Source organism: Phasianus colchicus, chromosome 2 (assembly GCF_987193195.1).
Source record: "Phasianus colchicus chromosome 2, bPhaCol1.hap1.1, whole genome shotgun sequence".
NCBI classification, from domain to species: Eukaryota; Metazoa; Chordata; class Aves; order Galliformes; family Phasianidae; genus Phasianus; species Phasianus colchicus.
The window spans coordinates 36,020,501-36,040,915 of NC_143437.1; the positions used below are offsets into that span (position 1 = coordinate 36,020,501).

General features: G+C 35.4%; 1 protein-coding gene across 3 annotated transcripts in view; it reads right to left on the reverse strand.

Annotated features, from left to right (window-relative positions):
- Positions 1-2,020: 2,020 nt before the first annotated feature.
- FMN2 (formin 2) overlaps positions 2,021-20,415 on the reverse strand; it is a 147,655-nt gene continuing 129,260 nt past the window's right edge. For all 3 annotated transcript variants that reach the window (XM_090135380.1, XM_090135379.1, XM_031592358.2), the window contains 3 exons: positions 18,442-18,591; positions 4,284-4,365; positions 2,021-3,462 (listed from right to left, as the gene is read on the reverse strand). In XM_090135380.1, coding sequence (XP_089991506.1) covers positions 3,436-3,462; positions 4,284-4,365; positions 18,442-18,591 — 259 coding nt within the window. In that variant the 3' untranslated portion in view covers positions 2,021-3,435. The remainder of the gene's footprint in view (positions 3,463-4,283; positions 4,366-18,441; positions 18,592-20,415) is intronic.

A 20,415-nucleotide genomic window follows, 5' to 3' on the forward strand; every position in this document is an offset into this window, starting at 1 on the left:
GTAATGTGAATCCTATTTGATTGATGGGTACTGACCTGAAGGATGTTGGGCATTGTTTTGTCTTTTTCCTTTTCTGATCATTTCATATTGTCTTCAGAAGAATTCAGCTCTGTCAGTTTTCACTTACTCTGTTGATAACAGTTCAAAATTGACATAACTTATGTAACTGATATAAGGGAGCAGGCATAAACAGAGCCCTGCTTATTAGCCTAGAGTACGTAGCAAAATAATAGCAATGCAGAGACTTGCTATATCTTCTCTCGAAAAGCTGCTTTCAACTTTTAAACTGATCACTTAAAAAATCAGACAAGAAAAGATGACAACCTATGGAAGATGTGACTAGTCACATTCCCAGTGTCACTGCTGGTTAATACTTAACTGACTTTTGGAAATTCTTTACAAAGCCAACCACTGCTGCGTCACAACAACTGTGACTAAGTACTGTCCCTCTGAAAGGTTTAATTTGCAAAGCAGAACACCACAAATCTTAGATCCTCTTGAAAGGAGAATCTTTCTTCTTGTACTCAATTAAGTTACATCTGCTGCTTAGGTATACAAGTCCTTATTGAGCTGCTGCAATTCAAGCAACTATGAGTGATATATGATGGCAGCAAAGGCTCAGCAAGTGTAGCATGTTTGCTACTCAAGTAAATAGGGAGAGAGGGACCTAAAGGGACTTTCCACTTTCTAAAAGCAAGCAAAATAATGTTAGTCTTGAATTCTGACAAAGTGCTATGTGACACTGAAAAAAGTCATGGTGAGACTTACATTGGGATTCCACGCATGCTGTGGGTCAGGCTGGATGGTGCTTTGAGCAACCTGATGTAGCTGTAGGTGTCCCTGTTCATTGCAGGGGAGTTGGACTAGGTGGCCTACAGAAGTCCCTTCCAACTCAAATGAGTATATGATTACAATATATACACCGTTTTACATATATAAAAGACATAATATGCAAAGAATATTTTTGAACACATATTTTTGCAATAATAGCAATTTAGTAGGCATGTAACATAGGCAGCACTAATAAGAACAGGTGACAGGTGCACTTCTAGTAAGAACAGTTAGGCTCCTCACAGGTATCAAATCACCTCCACAGCAGTAAAGAGATGTATGTGAACCAGCTAAGCCTAATGCACTACTGGAGGCATGCACAAGCACAATAAGTGAGTCTGACTGGGTAAAGAACACCAAAGCTCCTCACTATTCTCACTTGGGAAGAGGTATTATATCCACATAAGGAGGAGTTACTGGTACTGTGCAGTCAAAAGTCCCATTTCCACCGATTCCTTCACATTAGTTTCCTGATGAGAAGTGGCACTTAGTGCATGGTTGTTAAAACTTAAAACTACAGCACAGCATGAGAGTGAAGAGAGAAGGCAACTATTTTGTTATTATTCCTTTTATTTTCATATAAATTAACATTCTAAAAAAAATTGAAATAGAAACACTAAATACAGTATTGCACATAGTGATCTTTGTTAGATGATCTATTATTTCATTTAGTATAATATACATACTGTAGGTACTGAACAGGAAGGCTACAAATGAAAACATGCTACTGTATTCTTGCACTTAGGAGCAAAGTTAAGAGGAAAAGACTACTGTTTACATAAATACAAACATGGATTTGAATCAGTGCCATTAAAATAGCTTTATTTTTTAAAGGTTTTTTTTTTTTTCCATAAGTTAGTTGTAACAACAAATAATCTCTTCTCACTCCCCCAAATAGTAATGTTACTCCCATCAACACAAAGTTTTAGAACTCCATCTCAGTAATTTATATCCCTGACAGAAATTATTACGACTACAGAATTTCAAATAGGTTTGTCAGCAACAGGAGACTTTACTTTTCACATAGTGAAAAAAAAACCCATCTTTTCTAGTGCTTGGTATAAGTGAAGAATAACAGATTCCTGAGGTCATATTTCACACTTTCTTTTATGACACCTGTATAGTATAGTAGCTTCTGGACAGGTAGGAATGTCTGATGATATGCTAGATTAGACAGGGAATAACACACAGGTTAGACTTCATTTGCTTTTTACTCCAGTGCCTGTCAGGGAGCAAGGCTGAATGAAGCATGTGCCTCCAACTCAGTATCAAACTCTGGTTGCTTTCAGGAAATGTGAGCCTTGAAAGCAGAATGTTATCAATCAGGCGGATTGTTTTGGTGCTATTTAATCATGACTGGAGGAAAGAGTTGTTATTGGTTGAGCAGATAAAGGCTGATACAATCAATTCTAGATTGCAAATAGAAATAAAGCGTGTGTCATAGATTTCAATCATTAATCTCCTAGCTAGGGACACAAAAAACCTGGAGAAAAACCCTGCAACTATGCTAAGTGTGAAATTAATGTCAATTAGTTGGTAGTCCGTGTCTGTCACTAGAATTGGCTACTGTTTTTCATAAACGTCAGTCCCCATGTGCATATTTAGCGGCTCTCTAAAGGAATTTTAAAGTAACTGTAAAGCTAATTCCAAAAGAGAAGTCATTTACATGTGGCCAAAAGCCTGTCTGACTTATCAGCAGTTAAATCTATACTATGCTTTCTAAAGTTCATGTAAAATTATTAGCTGCTTTATATGTTAACAAACTATAACAGCCAAATCTCTCTCATATTCTCTCTATAGTACTTCTGTGCTTTTCTGTATTGTCTTGCTCCCTGCCTCCCCCCCCCCTTTTTTTTTTTTAAATACTGGATTTCTGACCCCCATTACCACCTGGCATTCACTATCTGGCAAAAGATGAAGTAAAAGTTGTAAAAGTATGTTGCCTTATTGATTTTAAACATAGTTACAGTAAACATCTTGTTCCACAAATATTTAGCCATGGAGGGCAACCAAACAAGTTGGGAAAGCATTGATTATACTGTATAAGCAGCACTTAACGATTCAAAATACAAACTACATATGCCAACATGAAACAGATACAAACAATTCACTAGGAGTAACATTTCTTTCCCTAATCTAAGTGCAGTGTCATGAAGTATCTGCTTCAGACAGATGTTGCCTGTAGGAACGGAAACGTTTTACTCTATCAAGTAGTATTCTTATGAAGTTCAACTTAATGCAATTTTCAGCATGTTCAGTACTGATGCAGATACCGTTTTTATGCATGCTGACTTGGCCTATTTGTAGTATACCATACACTTTACAAAATATCATCTTTGAGTGGTAAAGGAGATACTGAATACAGGGAAGGTGTTTCAAGTCAATATCTAGTCTATTGCCGGGCACTCCATTAAAGTGTTTACACTCATTCATGAAGGTACATTAACACATCAATTGGTGGAAAACTCCAGAGAACAAAAAGTGAATTCAAAAGGTCCAGAAAGCAAATGATCAGGATAATGTAGTTTCCTTCCCCCTCACACCCCACCCACAGACATGCTGAGTTTTGGTAACCAGGTAACAATGGCTTTTGCTTTTCTTCTGTCAGATTTTCATACTTATCTTGGCTTTCTGAAAAATAATAAATATGAAAATGAAAAAAAAAATCAGCAAGATGATGAATTCACATGTGTAAATCACACAAATGCATAGGTTAACATTAAATTATACATACTCTAGAACTGAATTCACAAAAATATCCCTTCAAAACCAGAACTGAAGTAAACTGCAGTAAACTTGTGAAATAATTTATTTACATTCCTTTTCTCTCTATCAAATTTTCAGTATCATTGGGAGTCTCTGCATTGCCAAATAAACCAGGATCCTGGTATTCAGATCTACCTCTAAGTCTCATAATAATGAATTGACAAGACTACCATCATTACACTTACTCATCTATTTTCAGAACAGACAAAACACAGTATCATCTTTTTCAAGAGCTGCTATTTTAAAGAAAACTTTTTTAAAGAAAACTATTTTAAAGAAAACTAAAAGATCAGTGGAACAGAAGCTACTAGTACCTGACAATTTGCAAAATGCATGCTATTCTGAACCTTCTTTACATATTGTAACTTTAGAAAAGAGTAATTTGAGGCTGAATAAGCTTGAAGACTTTAACTGTTTTTCCTCCCATCTAGGTGCCTCCCACACCAAGATTGTGATGCAGATATTGGCAGGATAGAGCAATAACACACTACTTTTGCTTGTTCTACATCTCTTTTATGGAGTAACATTAACAGACAACATTCAAGTTGCTTAATCTAGCACCTCTTAAAAAAATAAAAGCCAAACAGAACAAGAAGTATATCAAGAGTAAGATGTCTATAGAAGAAAAGGAGAAAAAGGTAGAATGAACAATGGTAAAAGAAATATAGCTACAATTTTTTACTTACAATTCCAGAGTCATGTTTTGGTCTTATATTGTATAGTGATTTCCCCTTTTTCTGTCTGCAGACTTCCTCTGCCTCTTTAACTCTGAAACAAGACACAATTTATAAACATTCCCCTAGACCAAAATGATTTCCAAAGACAGCACAGCATATAAATTAAAAAAATTAAGTCTAAAGATGAAAAATGGACAATTTTATTCCCTATATCTTCATTAATAGGCTCTACAAAATAGCACTTGCAATTCCTGGCTGTTCTTGCCATACCACGAGGCTCTGGTACTTAAAAGATCAGGCATAATCAATGGCATATTAAATGCTAGTTACAAAAGTAATCAGTACTTACGATAGTTTAATGTTGAAATCTAGCAGGATTTAAAGTACCCTGGTAGGCATGAAGACCAGCCTTCAGAACATTCAAGCCAAATAATGCTAAGAAAACTACTTTTCACAATTATTTTTAAATCTCTCTTCAATCCGTCCTGACCTCAGTACCTCAACTGCAGTTAAAAAAAAAAAAAAAAAAAAGGCTCTCACCAAATTTTCTTCCCTTTAACCGATGTTTGTATTTAAAATGACAAAGCAGCTTAATTGACATTTCCAGTCTTTGCTCTCTAGCTTTAAATAAAAACGCACACTGAAAAATTCCAGTATCGTTCTTAAAAACCATCCTGTTTACAAACAAGGTGGTGCATATCACTGCACGCATTTTTTTCTCTCCACAATTGAGGGTGAGCAGCAAAGCATATATGAAAGCACTTGGGTGCAAAGAGAGGAGCAGGTTCCAGATGCGAGGGTGTCATTCATGAGTGTTTCCTGACTTGGTAAACAGTACCAAATTAGGGCTTATGAAATACCACAAAACGCTACATTGTCGATGAGATAAATGTCCTTTCAGTTATCCACATAGGGAACGAGCCCCAAAAGACAGAAGTCTGCATTCAGACTGGGAGTCTGCCAAAATCAGTCTGGTAGGCTCAACGGCACACCATAAAATGTTTCTCAAACATTTTTACTCATTTTGGAGATCAGTCTTACAAACACACATGGTTATTGAAACACTAATGCAGACTTAAGTTATGAATTCTCTGAGCTTCAAAGACTTACATAAACCCTTTCTTTATGATGGCATTAAACGGTGTGAGATGTGTAATTTTTATTTTTTATGAGAGATGAGACCATTATTTATAAATAGGAAAGCAGAAAATAAGAACGTAAATCCTATATTGGTTTGCTCTTGCCAACAGTATAGACTTTGGATAGCACTTACTCCACTTTTTCATCATTATCCAACCATGAAAAATAACCAACAGTAAAATGATATTGAAGAAATGATATATCTTTGGCTGGTTCCTTGCGGTTCATCTCCAGACCACTTGCATGTCTGCTATTTCACTGAGGCTACACAGGGCAGTGTGAGAATCAGACTTCATGTTGCTATTATTTTAAAATATTTTTTGTGTGTGCGGTAAGGGCCAGATTTTTGAAAATATGACTCCAGCTGGGTCTGCTAAGCACATTACAAAAACTGCCTTTGCATTCATCTCTCCTTCATCTAGATTCACCAGACACACCTCATTCTTTTAAGTTTCAAATTTATACTTTCAAAATTTAATTTAAACTTCAGTTCTTTTCTAGCACGCTGCTCTCTTCATTTGATAACGGTATATTTTATTAAGGGAGGAAGACCTAAACTTCCACAGGTGGAAGAAAAAATAAAAGGCTTTGAAACCTCTTATTTTCAACTTGTAGCATTTCTGACCTGACTGCAAGTCAGTCAGATTGTTGCAGCATAACATAGAACAGAAATGTCAAATGACAAGTAATTCACCTTAAAACGTATTTAAATAGATTGAATAAAAGCAACAGCCAAAATACAGTGACAGTTTTAAATAGAAGCTTATGGGAATTATACAGTATGCAATGAAAGTCAAAGACTTTTTCTTTCCCCTAAAACACCACCTTTTCTTCTGATTCATTTCTACATACATCTGAATGAGGAAGAGCATTTGTAACACTGATCTTCTCATGATCTCTTCAGAACAGTCAGACACATTCAAAGCTATCAAAAACCACTCTTACAGAAATAAAGCTTACATATCATATCATTTCCTCTTTTTGAAATACAGCTATAACTGACTTCCATCACCGGTAGGCATAACTTAAATAAGAAAATGAAATATTACTTGGGGTTAAATTAGTATCAAATCCTAGGGAATGTAGAAGCACTACTACAGTTATCAAGATCATTGTTTTTATAGAAGCAACATAATATATGCAGGTATTCAAACTATTCATCATGCAAGTGACAGCATGTGAAATATACAAAAATATTTACTAAACCAGTTCACACAGATCCAGATGTTACTCTCAGGAAATATCAGGGAATCTCTAGTTCCAGTCTTTGTTGCATTAACAAAGAACAGATTGCTCACTGCTTGCCTAACACACCAGCTCACAAGATGGCTTGGCTCCCCCTCTGGGTCTAATGTTCATTCAAAACAAGAATCCTTGTATGGACTGGAACTTGTGATAATACAGTGACGAGTTATTTTCTGGAAAGCAAGTCCTATTGAGTGCCATTGTCAGTATACATCTCTAAATCTGCTGGGTTTATTAGAATTAATAGATGTTTGAAGAAATGCTGCCTTGCCTTGAAAGAACAAAATTTAACAGTGACAGCCAGTGAAGGAGATGGTCTTAATTTCTCTGTTACTTAAACTGCACTTGCCAAAAAAAAAAAAAAGACCAACAGCCTTAAAGCTTGTGCTATCCATTTTTCTAAGATTATGTAAGAGGCCCTGGTCTCTCAAATATAGCTGCGGAACTGAAGTTTTTGGGAGTCTTTGTGAAATTCCTTGTAGTTTAAGTATATTTATTTATCACAGTGGGAATGGAGAAGATGAAAAGCATTATCCCCTAATACACTTCAGACAAAGCTGAGAGCTAGCAGCCACTTGGTTCCAGTTCCAACCATATCACTGACTCATTGTGTGGGTTTGGGATAGTTCACTGCCACCTGGCCCTGATCCTGCATGAAGATTCAAGTGGTTGGATAAAGCCTCACTGAAACCAATACAGTCTATAGATATACTTCCTCAGCAAAAAATGTCATTAGAAATGTAAATGTAGCACAATAAAGTCTTATATTCAGGAAGCTAGATTATGACTAAGTAAAAACTAGAAGCACATAAAACTGTACGTATTTAAAGATATATATCTAAATTCTAAGAAGTCAACACATTGGTGAAATATAGAGACAATTATTAACCTTCTACAGCACTGTGAACCAGCTGCAGTGTGCACATATATTTTCCAAAGACTGACCATTGAACTAAACTATGATTTTATTGAATTTAACCTAAATCCTCCTAGAAGAGCAAAAGGATTTGTTTTGATGTTAATATCAAGATCATTTAAACTGCAAGAAACATTGCCTTTTGAGATAAGGACAATTATCTCAATTCAGTTGGAAAATAATATTTAATTGCCATTGGCAATTAAAAAAATATACATTAGATATTCTGTCCTGCTCCTGAAGGATTCTTCATCATCTTGTAGATAAAATTTACAACATTTAGGCAAAACCACCTTGCTTCTGTCAACTCAAGACAGGTTAAGACCTGGTTATCACTATGGTAAATTCCTACATATCATCATAGCATCCTTAACATTAGAAAATACCTCTGAGATCATCTAGTCTGTCTACCTACCACCAATACTGCCCACTGAGACATGTCCCTAAATATTACATCTACATGTTCTTGAACACCTCCAGGGATGGTGACTCCATCTCCACAGGCAGCTTGTTCCACTGCCTGACCACTTTTTGCGAGAAGTTTTACCTAATATCCAATCTGAACCTCTCCTGGCACAACTTAAGGCCATTATCTCTTGTCCTGGAAGAAGAGATCCCTGCCTTGCCACAGCTTCCTTTCAAGTAATTGTAGAGAGCAGTAACGTCATCTTGCTCAGACCTGTTCTATACTACTTTCCCCTGACTTCAGCAGAACTATTATCAGTGTGGAGATGGCAAGGTAATCCAAGACAAAGAGGTGCAAAACTTGCGAGAACTTAAGTTGTAATATTAGGAAGACTGGCTTAAATATTCAGCTATGGTCAATTGTTATCATCTCATGAAAATCTTAACAGATCTTTTTCAATTTGGCAAGAGGGAAGGTGATGTTTGGAGAAAACAACACAAGGGCTATGAATCTGTGAGCCTTCCAACAGTCACAAATTGGGAAGAAATTGTAGACAGTGATATACTTACAGGCTCCAGGTCAAAGTGACACTGCTGTTCTGCCTCTGTAGAGAACAAAGCACTCAAAATGTTTGAAACAGTTGACAAGACAGTCCTAGGATGAGAATTCAATTGACAAGACCTTGTTTTCCCTGAGGGAAGCCATGGAAAGAGGAGTCTGAGGAAGGTGGGTGCTCCTCTGTGCGTGAGAGATTATGACCCTTAGGCAAAGGCAGGCATGTGCATAGATTGATATATTGTTTTGAAGACCCGTTTCTAGTTAAAACAGTTGCATGCAACTAATACCTTCAGTGATAGAAGGTCACTTTATGGAATCAGTGCTCTCAAGTGCAACTAAGTACTCTGAAATGGGACAGCAACTCCAGGCAAGTTCTGAGATTGGGTGAGAGAAAGAAGTGCTACGGGAGTCAAACAGGGTCAGGTTGGAGATTAGGTTCATCACCAAGAGGACGATCAAGCACTTTAAGAGGCACCCTAGGGTAAGGCAGGTGTCACAGCAGTGAACTGCCAGAGTTCAAGAAGGTGAGAAAAAGTTGGAAAAAGTTCTCAGACATAAGACTTGAATCTTGAGTAGTGCTGTGTGGATTCAGGAGTTGGAGTTGATACTTGTGGGTCCCTTCCAACTCAGAATATTCTACAATTCTATGAAAAGGCGCACAGCATGCTCTTGGAGAAGCCAGGTGGTGCAGTTGAAGTGTGATAGGAATTGTTCATATTGTTTGCAGTGTGTTAAGATGCTTCTGCAAGGCTGATGCTCTAATAGTCTAATTTCATACTTTTCAGCTTTTCCAACTCACTTGCTTTCAATAAACTGACAGTTTCATTTGCTATCAAGCCCTGTCCCAGATCATGTCAATTTTGGCTTAAAGGGAGCATATTTTTTCAATAGGAAAGATAGCATCAGCACTACACCTTTGGCATTTTTGGCATGCTGTTTCTTTTCCCAAGACATTTCTTGTTTTTGCCTTTATAAGGACATAGTCATACAAAACTAATCTTCTCAGTCAACCAGAGAGTTGCTTAATTCCTTATAGCAATCTGAAGAGTGGAGTTATTAGCAGTTATTAGACTCAATATCAGGTCCAAGGCAGATTCTATAAGTGCACACTAAGAGTGCTCATAATGGGTATCTGTACAAATACATGTTCATAAGGTCAATTAAATTTAGTTCAGATATTTCTTTCATTATTTCAGAAAGGATTACTTTCTGAACAGCCCCAACAAGAATAAAGTATGTAGGGAACATAAAATATAACTAAGCCAAGGATTGCTTACTTAAAAGTGTACAAGTGAATGAATAGGTAGTCACTCACAAAGCCCAACAATTAGTGTCTCAAATACTACTACATATAAAGATTCAAAGTCTAATAAGCATTCCCTGTAACAAAAGAAATAGTTTCTTCTTTCCATCATAGTAAATGTACCCTTAAATTCCCTCTACCTCATAATTATTGTGAGAAAACATATACAAACTGTGATTAAGTTTAAAGACAATCTATGAGACAAAGAGATAAATAAGCAAGTTACACTTTGGCAGGTATACAGGAAAAAAGAACCCCTACAAACCCAAAAGACAGATTAGCTATATGTACTTTCTAGACCAAAATCCAGCCTGGTCAAAATCTTATCAAGCCTCAGAGAATTTCTGTCATCATTCAGTCCATTGAGAAGGGCAGCCACTTTCCTAACAATGAACATTAATAATTTTGTCTGAAGTATCTGTAACAGACAGATTAATTTCTTACTGGCTCCATTTGGGCTTATTAGCCTTACAGTTCACTAGCAAGTGCTAAGACATGACAAATGCAAGCATAGTGAGAAGGCTGGAATGTTATATGTCTGAGATACTAGAGCTGCTCACAAAAACTACCATGATAAACTCAAGCAGATATTACTTCTATAGCTTGAAAATGTATTGCATGAAACCCAAAATAATTTTTTTCTACAGATATACTGTACCTTATAACATACAGCAAAGCTGAGGCCAATATCCTTTATATTCCTAAGTGCTTTTTATCAGATAAATAAAATGCATTTTGCACATCAAAGTATTTTATGTAGGTTAGTTTGGGGTAGAGTTGATATGTTTATAATAATAATAAAACCTTTACAAGTAATTTTTAAAAATCTCCACAAAAATATCAAGTACTAGATGCCCTTAAGATATCAAGAGTAGAAAACTTTAAAGCTGTTTTCTGGAAAACTCTTCTAGAGCAATTGTTCTAAGTTTTATTCTTTGACTCAGTTACTAAACTATTGAAATAACTTTTTTTTTGTTAAGGAATTTCTCTTGTGAAAAAAAAAGTGACTCCTGAGAAAAAATACAACATTCTCAACATAAAAGTGCAGTAAAAAATGTAGAGCTTTTACTTTCATGCCAATAGGATTGAAGTGCTGACACAGATATGATTCAGTAACTGACTGCAAAGACTTTATACAGATAAGAAACACATTTTAATGTACCTGGTGCCATCAAACTGACTGATGAAACCTAACCTCTCCTACAAACAAAGAGATTATGTATTAGTCTATCTTGACATCTCTGCCAGCTCCTTGAATGGTTACTGCAAAGACCATGAGGTAGACAATAGCTGGTTAAAAAACGCAGTGATTAATCATACTTCGGCTCAGAGGACCAAGGAAAAGCAGATTAAAATGTTTTAATCTGGCCACTTAACAGAGCCTAACCTGTAGCAGAACCTGGAGTACTATTCCTCTTAGGCCAGTAGTGTAGAATAGACTTTGGGGAAAACAACTAAGGTATTCTTCCATGTGTATCATATCACACTACCCTAAAATGAAGGTGTGAGCCCAACTGAATTGAACATGAGACCTTCAAATTTGCAGTCTTGATGCAATCCACAACAAAACTCACAATGCTCTAAAGTCAAGAAGAACTGCTTTGAAAAAAGGAATTTTTTCTAATTTGGCTTGTTAGGGATGAAAAAAATTATGGAAACTTCTTAACTCTTGGAAGAGAACTATTCTGTTCTATGCTGTAAATAAAAAAAAATATTTTTAAAGAATATTTTAAAAAATAAAGATAATATTTTGGGTGATTTCTTTTCTTATCTGTGTTAATACACACTGATGTGCATAGATATATATAATTAACTCAACACTGTGTTAAATCCAATGCTAGTTTTAACATTAAAGGAAATTTCACTTGAAAATATGAGAGCACAAAAGAACCAACCAACAAAAACCTGTTAAGGATGGCTACAATTGTAATAAATGCACAGAGTGCCATCAGAATCCATATATTTTTCTCTCATCAAAGTGGCCAGTATTTCAGACTATACCTGGTCACTTTCAGGAAGATGGTAATCACTTTCCTCCAGACTTTGTGTATGAAAATTGAATGTTCTAAGAAAATTTAGTTATCACCTCCATTGTTTTTCTTGGAAATGAAACCGGTTTGTTCTCAAAAAAGCTGGCTGCATTCTGACTATTTGATTGAGAAATTCAACAGGAAATGATAAGGGAAAAGGATAAGACAGGACATGAGGTAAAACTGGTTAATGAAAGAGTAAGCAAAAGAAAGGAAAACAAACCTGGAAGTGAATGGAAATGTGAAGCCACTAAAACACCGTGAAGCAGTAAATGGTGTTAAAAAGAAAAAGTGCAATGTTTAGAAAAAAATGAGAAAATTCTTTGTGAATAAATCATGTGGAGAAGGAGACTATCTTAATGTGGCTGTGGAGACATACCCTATGCAGATGAACAACTATGTCAAATTAACTGGGGCACATACAATTAGGTTGCTTCAAAAGTAATGCTTCCTATTTATTTCCACCAAAACTACACCACATACAAAGATCATGATAACATTATTTTGTGGAGCAAATTCTCAGCTGCAAAAACATTTTTTTTAAAATAGTCATCACTATTAGCTATGCATTTTCACTAGTAGTGAACAAGAGTCTGCACATTGTGCTCATAAAAACCTGCACCAGTAGAGGTGAACCACTGTTTCACAGCTGCTATGGTAGTGTCATTGCAGTACAAGCAAATATGAGAAATGAATGAATAGAAGAGATCATTTAAAAAAAAAAAACAGCAAAGTTAACAAAAATCATCTGCAGAGTCATGGAATTAGAGATGTACAGTGCAGAATGAGGAAAAATAAGAGGCCTCCAGCTTTTTTGTATCAGGTGAGAATACTCACATCATAATTATACACTGACATCAAAATGGCTGCTGACAAGCTGACAAAGCAAACCTCATCCAAAAAAAATCTTTTCCTCTACTCTGCCTTGTACTCATGGCCATAAAACATGCATGCAGCCATGCACTTATATTTAAGGGATGTTTTGAATGTGACAATTATAATCACAATTTTGGCAAACTTTCTCAGTAAGAAGGCAATCTAACTCGTGTAGTTGGATAAGTAAGTGACAAATGCTATTAATTTGTAGAACCTTTCAATATGTTAGCATAGCTCAAATGCCAATGTAATGATCACTTTGCCTGGGAAAGAAAATATTTTACAGGTATTGAAAATATAGAACCTCCTGTCAAAAATTCTATTTAAAATTTCTAGTGGTGCAATTTTTTCACTCATCTCCAGGTATTATTACATTGGGCTGGTTTTTTGTTCGTTTGTTATTATTATTTTTTTTAATCAAAATTTCATTCTCTCTTTTAAGAAGCAGTAAAACAGGAAAGAGTTACAAAATCTGAAAAGATCACCACAGGGTAGGAACTGTGGTATCACCATTTGGCTATATCCTAAACTGTCACAACCAATCTGACATTAGAGCCAAGAAAAGAGAAGGCAAACTTCACTATGAGACGGCGATTGTTATCCGTCTCCTTTTATATACAAAATACTAAAATGCAATGCGGTGTGCCAGCGTGACACCTCCACATCAGGTAAATCAGCGAGGCTGATGAAAAGCTCTTCTCGTAAATACTTGGTGGCATTCTAGAATTTGATGAAAGTCACAACACCTAGGACAGATCAGAGACTTGGATTTTTTTTTTTTTTAATACTAGACCTTTCACTTTGTTCAAACTTACAATTCATATACACTGATTGGCTTATAGCTACAAAGAGACTTATCAAAGACTTTTAAATATCTTCATTTAACGTTTTTTTAAAGCAATTTTTGCCAGAGATCCAGATTGAGAAATTCTCAAAAGTATTTTCGGTTATCTAAGCAATGCTAAAAATGAGAGTCACTGCTCTCCTTCCCTAACCAAAAGGCCTGATGTTTCAATTGAAAAATAAACTAATTGCCAGAAGTGCACAAGGAAGAAACAGAAGTATTGAAATATTGAGCAACCTCTCTCAGTTGGATAGCAAACTGCCTCTATTTGAGGCACTGCCTCAAAGGACTCTTCCTAGCTTCTATCTTTCATGTGTTGTTTTTCTTTCAATTATATATTTCTATGTCTGTAATTTTCCACAATACTTTTGATCAGAAACTCTTTTAATCAAGTTAAAATTTTGAAATACTCCTAAAAACTGAAGATTATTTTAATTGTTCAAAGACACAAGCTACATTCAATTTTGACACTGTAAAAGAAAGTCTAGCAGTGTGCAACCCAGTTGATTAAACATCAATAAAGACAGTGATATTAAAGTTTTAAGTCAGAGAAAGTGTTTGCTTACTAACATCACGACTGGAGCTTTTAGATGGCACCACAACACAAGCAATATGCGACTCCATTAAACATACTCCACATTTCTATCCATTTTCCTCTTCCATTGTAATTCCATATATATTTTCCTACTCTTTTCTTCAATCTCCACATTTCTTCGCAAGTGCATTTTCCCATGTCCCCAGATTTCTCACTCTCAAGTCTGACTCACTGGTTCCTATTATAAGCGTTAACAAAATATCCCTTAAATTACTCTGAGAGGACTGTTGCTTGTGCTATGGGATTTAATGCCCTCCTCCGCAAGCAGAAGTGGCAGCTTACCAATACACTCCTCACTGTGCAACGTACAGAGATATCCAATGCCAGACTTTAAACTGCTCAACAGCAAGTTTTAAATCATCCTGCTGAGGAGTCTGTAGGGAGACATACCAGTCTTTCTGCAGGGGGAGATCAATGAGCTGTGGAGACATGCTGGCCAGGAATCTCCCTTTCATCTAGATATACAGTGTGACACACCAGGTGCCAGCTTAACTGCTATTCTTACGGGAATGGGCAATTTTTACATTTGAGAAACTAGGGTTTTTTTGCCTTTTTTTTTTTCTTGAATGTATAGATTATTTTTAATGTGTCAGAGATTTATTGTGGCAGTTAAAAGGTTGAATAAAGCTAGCCAAAGGAAATTCTCAAGCTTAGTATGATGCAAGATGCAACTTAGAGAATTTTACCATCATCTTCGTCTGGCCTATGAACTGTCCTCCACTGGCACCACTGACACAGTTTTTCCTCTGTTCAGTGTCATGCCTTTTCATAAAGGTAAGAGCCAAACTTGCCTTTATGAAAAGACAAGAGCCTATGAGAAACATTTACCTTTTGCACATACTTAAAAGGTGCTTACACCTGCTCAATGCCACCCCTTCCCCCACGCCCAAGTTTTTCCTTCTGCCTAGAAACACAACTTTAATTCTCCCTATATTTGCAAGCTTGCACAGGCTGTCTGGAACAACAAACAATCTGAAGAAACCATCACTTAGGGCAGGAGTGAACAAACAAGTGTCAGTATTCCATTTATATGCAGAGAAAGTAAAGATACAGCTGTGGCTCTGCAAAAATGCTTCTGCCTCTTCCTAGTAAGGTCTGAATCTAAGGTCTACTAACATTAACCTTCGACAGCAATGCAATCAAGTATTGTTTTCTTCTGATTTCATTTAAACATAAAAGTTCTTAAAGGACTGACTACTCTTTGTTACTATTGGAAGCCAGGGCGTGTTCCCAATCTATAAAGAAAGGATAGGGTTACAGTCCTAAAAATAACTCATTGCTGTCCACACAAAATGGTATTTTCTAAGTAATTCTATTTTTAGTTACTATCTATTTGCAAACTATCTTTGATTGCCATGTACAGCAGCTTTTTTGTTGTTGTTGTTAATTGATCATTGCTTTTCAAGGCTTTCTTTTGCAGTGATTTAAAAGGTGTTGCCTCATGAACTCTTGTAGTTGTTCAGTCATAGGAAAAGTTCTAGGAAAGTAGTAAAGTCTGGGCCTGTAGGACTTTGCTCAACACCAAGAAAAATGAAAATACCTCTTGCTCCAGTGCTTCACTGGAATAATGCATTTAATGTTGAATATTTCAGAAATACAAAGAAAACAAGAAAAAAAGGAAATAAAGATATAATTTAATAAGAAAAGAGTTACCATATTACCTTTGACAGTTCGCATGAGACACCTGCTGTCTCTACAGGAGAAAAAATATGCATTTCAAGTTTGGTAGTATGATCCCTTAAGAGTTGTCTTAAGAAGGTAAGACTGTGTCACTGTAGCTGTGCATTATCTAAAAACAAATATTCACGGGGCAACATACCTCATAGATTAGGGTATGCAGAAACTAAAATATATGTACAGATTAGGAGAATTCTGAACTGTTGCTCTTTTCTGCAACAACACTGAAAAGGAATTAATGTGCATGTCATCTCTTCTTGACTTTCTTTGTGATCACATATAGAGTTCAAACTATACTGTTGGATAGTATTTAAGAGTTTTCAGAGTACAAACACAAAAGCATAGCCTATCATGACACACTAAAAATAGAGTGAAAAGACAACAAGATGAATATTTAACAATATGCAACAAATCAGGCCCTATTTGTCTTACATGGGTTACTGAGAAAAAAGTTATATTACTTTTATAATTTTAATTCTAAAGGAAACATCTTTAGGATAAACAGCACAAGAATTTCTATCTAAATTTTTTAGAAGGTTACAGATAGCTCGGATAACAATTTTGATAGGAATGTTCCATAGCCTTGACTACAATGTGACCACAAAAAAAAAAAAAAAAAAAAACCCAAACAACAAAAGTATGTTTAGGAAAACCTTTTGGCAGATGTATGCTTTCACTGTAATTTTCAGGTGCATTTTTCTTTTTATTGCTACTGTATTTTACAGTTTATCACGCATAATTTTCTCTACAGCTGTTTTTTTCCAGTTCTGCTTTATTTCAACTGACAGAATTGAGTGAAAGCAGTAGAAAATTTTGGAAAAAAATATTTTGTTTTTAACCTCATGTCATTTCCCTTCTTTTTTTTTCTTCATCTTGGAAAGAAATGTGAAGTCTGACACTTCAGTGTTTATCTTTTGCACATAAATGCCTGGCAAATCAATATACAAGTTAAAATGCTGACTGAAAGGTGTTTAAAATAAGAATTGGCTGGCTGCTTTCTTTAAAGTACATACAGTTTTAATGTATCAGTAACAGAAAGTAACACCACCTTAGGAAATATCATATATGAGAAGCCTTTGCGAAAATTATTTTAAAACAATGTGACTCATATCCATAGAGACTAAATACTGAACAATCACTGTTAACATGTAAATCCTTTGCCTACACAGAAACCATGCCTAAACTATTCTAGAGACACAGCAAAAAGGTTTATTAAACTGGAGTGATGGGAGAAGAGGGAAAAAAGGAAAAAAAAGATTAACCCCAAAAAAGGAAGTAAAATGAATTTGTATATTTTATAAATTATGGTCATAATGATATAGTACGCAGCCTGGTGAATAATTGCTTTAGCAGCTAAATGCCTGTGTTGGAAACTGAAGATAGATTTAACTGTCAACTCCATTCTCAAGAAACATACGTAATTAGTTAATTTCGAGGCTGACAGTCAGTAAAATGAAATATATCCCCAGATTGCTGCATGGTATACAGTACAGTATAATGTTTTCATCATCTTGCAATAGGAACAGAATCCATCTTTCCTGTGAGACTACTCATTCCAAATTGCGTCCACTTATTCTAAACGTATATGGCATACATGACATTGATCACATCGGTGCCTAAGGAAAGCTATCAATAACTTCCAAAGCCAGTAATCTGATGTCTGTGACATTTATACAGGCTGTGTTCTCTTGAGAAAAAAAAAAAAAAGAAAAAAGAAAAGAGCTATTCTTGTTAAGTTACCTAAACATGAACTGATATCAATCATTTACAGAACCTAAAGCTTCAGTCCTGCTAATGTGAAGGCACAGCAGTAGCTTCATTATCTGTACACTGAGATCACTCAAGTTGCTAACAGATGCAGAATTATGTAAGACTGTCTACAGTTTTTTTGCTTGTGTTTAAATTGTCCTTTTATAGCACATATTACTTTTTAAAAGTGATTAATTTGTGGCATTGTCTTTATATACAAAGAATGATCACAATGTAATATTTTATGCAGATGAGAGCAAACTCCGTAGTTCTTTAAATACATGGAACAGACAAGATGGCTAATTTTTCAAAACTATGTTTATATTTCTTTACGTCAGTTATGCTACATGGACATATGATCACAACGCTGTATTTACAGTATTGTTTAGTTTGATTTTTCTCTTAAGGTGGGGTCAAAGTGACTTTCTCTCCTCTCATCTGCTTTTTTTCTATTTTCTCCAACTTAATTGGACAAATATTTACATTGTTTCATGTCTCAATGCCTTGACTTGTTTTCAGGAAATATGTGAACGGGAAATATTTTATCAATTTTCAAACCGGAAAGAAGTCTCCTATTGCTTGGATTCACAGAGGCATAGCAGTTACCTGGCAGCCTACCAAAACCATCAGTTAACAGACTTGAAAAACTTTATCATAAATTGATATTAATGTCCCATTCAAAAATTATGATTGTAAGGAAAAAAAAGTTCTGTTAGGGAAAAAAAGAAGTGAGAACGTCCCTGTGCTAATGAAGTGATAGTGACTGGTTTCCATGTGATTGCTCCCAATAACATTCCCTGAGAAAAGCCTTTGAACAAACAAACTTACCTTTCTTGAAGAATAAGTTTGTTTTCTTTCTTCCAGAAGTCTTTGAAGTCAGAACTGAATTCATGCCAAATATTGAAGAAAGAATGTGGGGATACCTCTTTCTCTCCCATTTTTGGTTTCATACAGAAATAGGCTGCAGTTTCCAAAAAGCTGTCAAAGAAAGAAAGAAAAAAAAGAAAAATGACAAATGTCTCACTAACTACAGGTGCAGAATTCTTTCCCTACTTAAAACTGACGCAACATTTAATTGTTCTTGGTAGCAGATCTAAAATACAAGAATATAAAAACAACAGTTCTTAGGTCTTCATACACAGATAGTTACATAAATATGATTCTTCAGCTAAATGGGGTCTGGCATTTATCATACTGTTTTGGTGAAAGGATTTTCCATTTCAAAAGCTAAAAATCAATGCACTTGGCTGAGCCCTGCAAATCCAGATATCCACACCTATACTAAACACTGTTTTTCCGTTGTATTTAAAGTAAAAAGATTTTCAAAACACAGTTGCAACATAAGAACTTTGTTTTTAGCCTTTTCAAGTCCTATTGAATCTACACTGTGACAAAATTAGATAGGTATTTTAGATGTGAGCATATACAGAAAGATTGAAATTCACATTTGTGCAATGGAAATCTGAAACAGGAGCAATCGTGCTAAATAACAGGTATCTCATTCTGCAAGAATGATCCGACATTTGCCTCTGAACAAGGCAAAAGCAAAGCCGCATACTGGAGATAGATCTCTTGTTAGAACTGCTACTGAAGTTGAAGGTTACATTTGTAACACACATTAAGAACTATGACTGCAGTGAAATTTAATAGAGTTCTGATTTCAATTGCTTTTACTTATTTCAAATTTAAGAATGTGCAGAAATTTTGAAATAATTAATTCAAAAACTAGTTGCTTAACTAGTATTCCATTTCATTTTTGATGTAAAGTTCTGTAAATATTGGAGCTTTCAAGAATGTATTTCTCACCTGAAGCTCGAAACAGACATTTCATTAATTTCATGAAAAATTCTATGGAAAGCTGTCCTAGAAATATAATTCTAGATAACTTGCTCACTGAACTATTACTGTCCCATGACCTCTATGAAAACTTTCTGTGATAAAACATAGAACTATCAGAAGTTAAAATATGAAGTTAAGACCTGAAAAATGACAACAAAATGAAAGGAATCAAACAATGAATGGCCCTCCTAAAACAGGAAAACAAGACAAAGTTCACACTGTCAGAATTACACTGTAAAAAACAACAAAAAAAACCAAACAGGAAACAAAAAACAACGGTCAAAAATAAATATAAAACACCAAGGAACTCGTCAAACATTACCAGCACTAACATTTACTTTCTGGAGACCAGTTGGAAAGCCAGTGTTTTTTGTATTTTTTTGTTTTGCTTCCAGTGAGGACTACTTATGCAAGTACTACAACCTTATGCATGTATACAGCTATGGTTAACTGCTGTCACTTCATTTCTAGGCACATATGCTGAATAGCAATGCTCAGGCAGATTGCTTGCCTCCCTGAAAGTTTATTTTGGAGTAAGAGAGATATGCTGTTCATAAAATGTGAAACAGCAGCAGTATAACTGGTTGTCACTGTTAACAAGTCACTCCTTCCTAATGCCTGTTAACAATGAACAAGGTATCAGCTGCAACATAGTAAAACTGCATGGCACAAGTCACAGTGAATCTAATAATTTTTCTATACATGCAGATCAAACAATCAAAATGGTTACTCTCTATATTTATTTACTGGCTGGAGAAGTCTCCTCTTATTTACTAGCTGGCAGTTTCTCAGAGCACATTTAGAAGGCATATGGAAAACTGCTTGTTATACATTTGATGCTGCAATTTTTTGTGCTACAAGACAAAGTAGCATAATTCACACAAAAGAGAAAGCAAATAAAGAGAATCAAAATGCATCAAATGAAACATGCACAGCAATAAATCCTCACTATTACCATGCTCT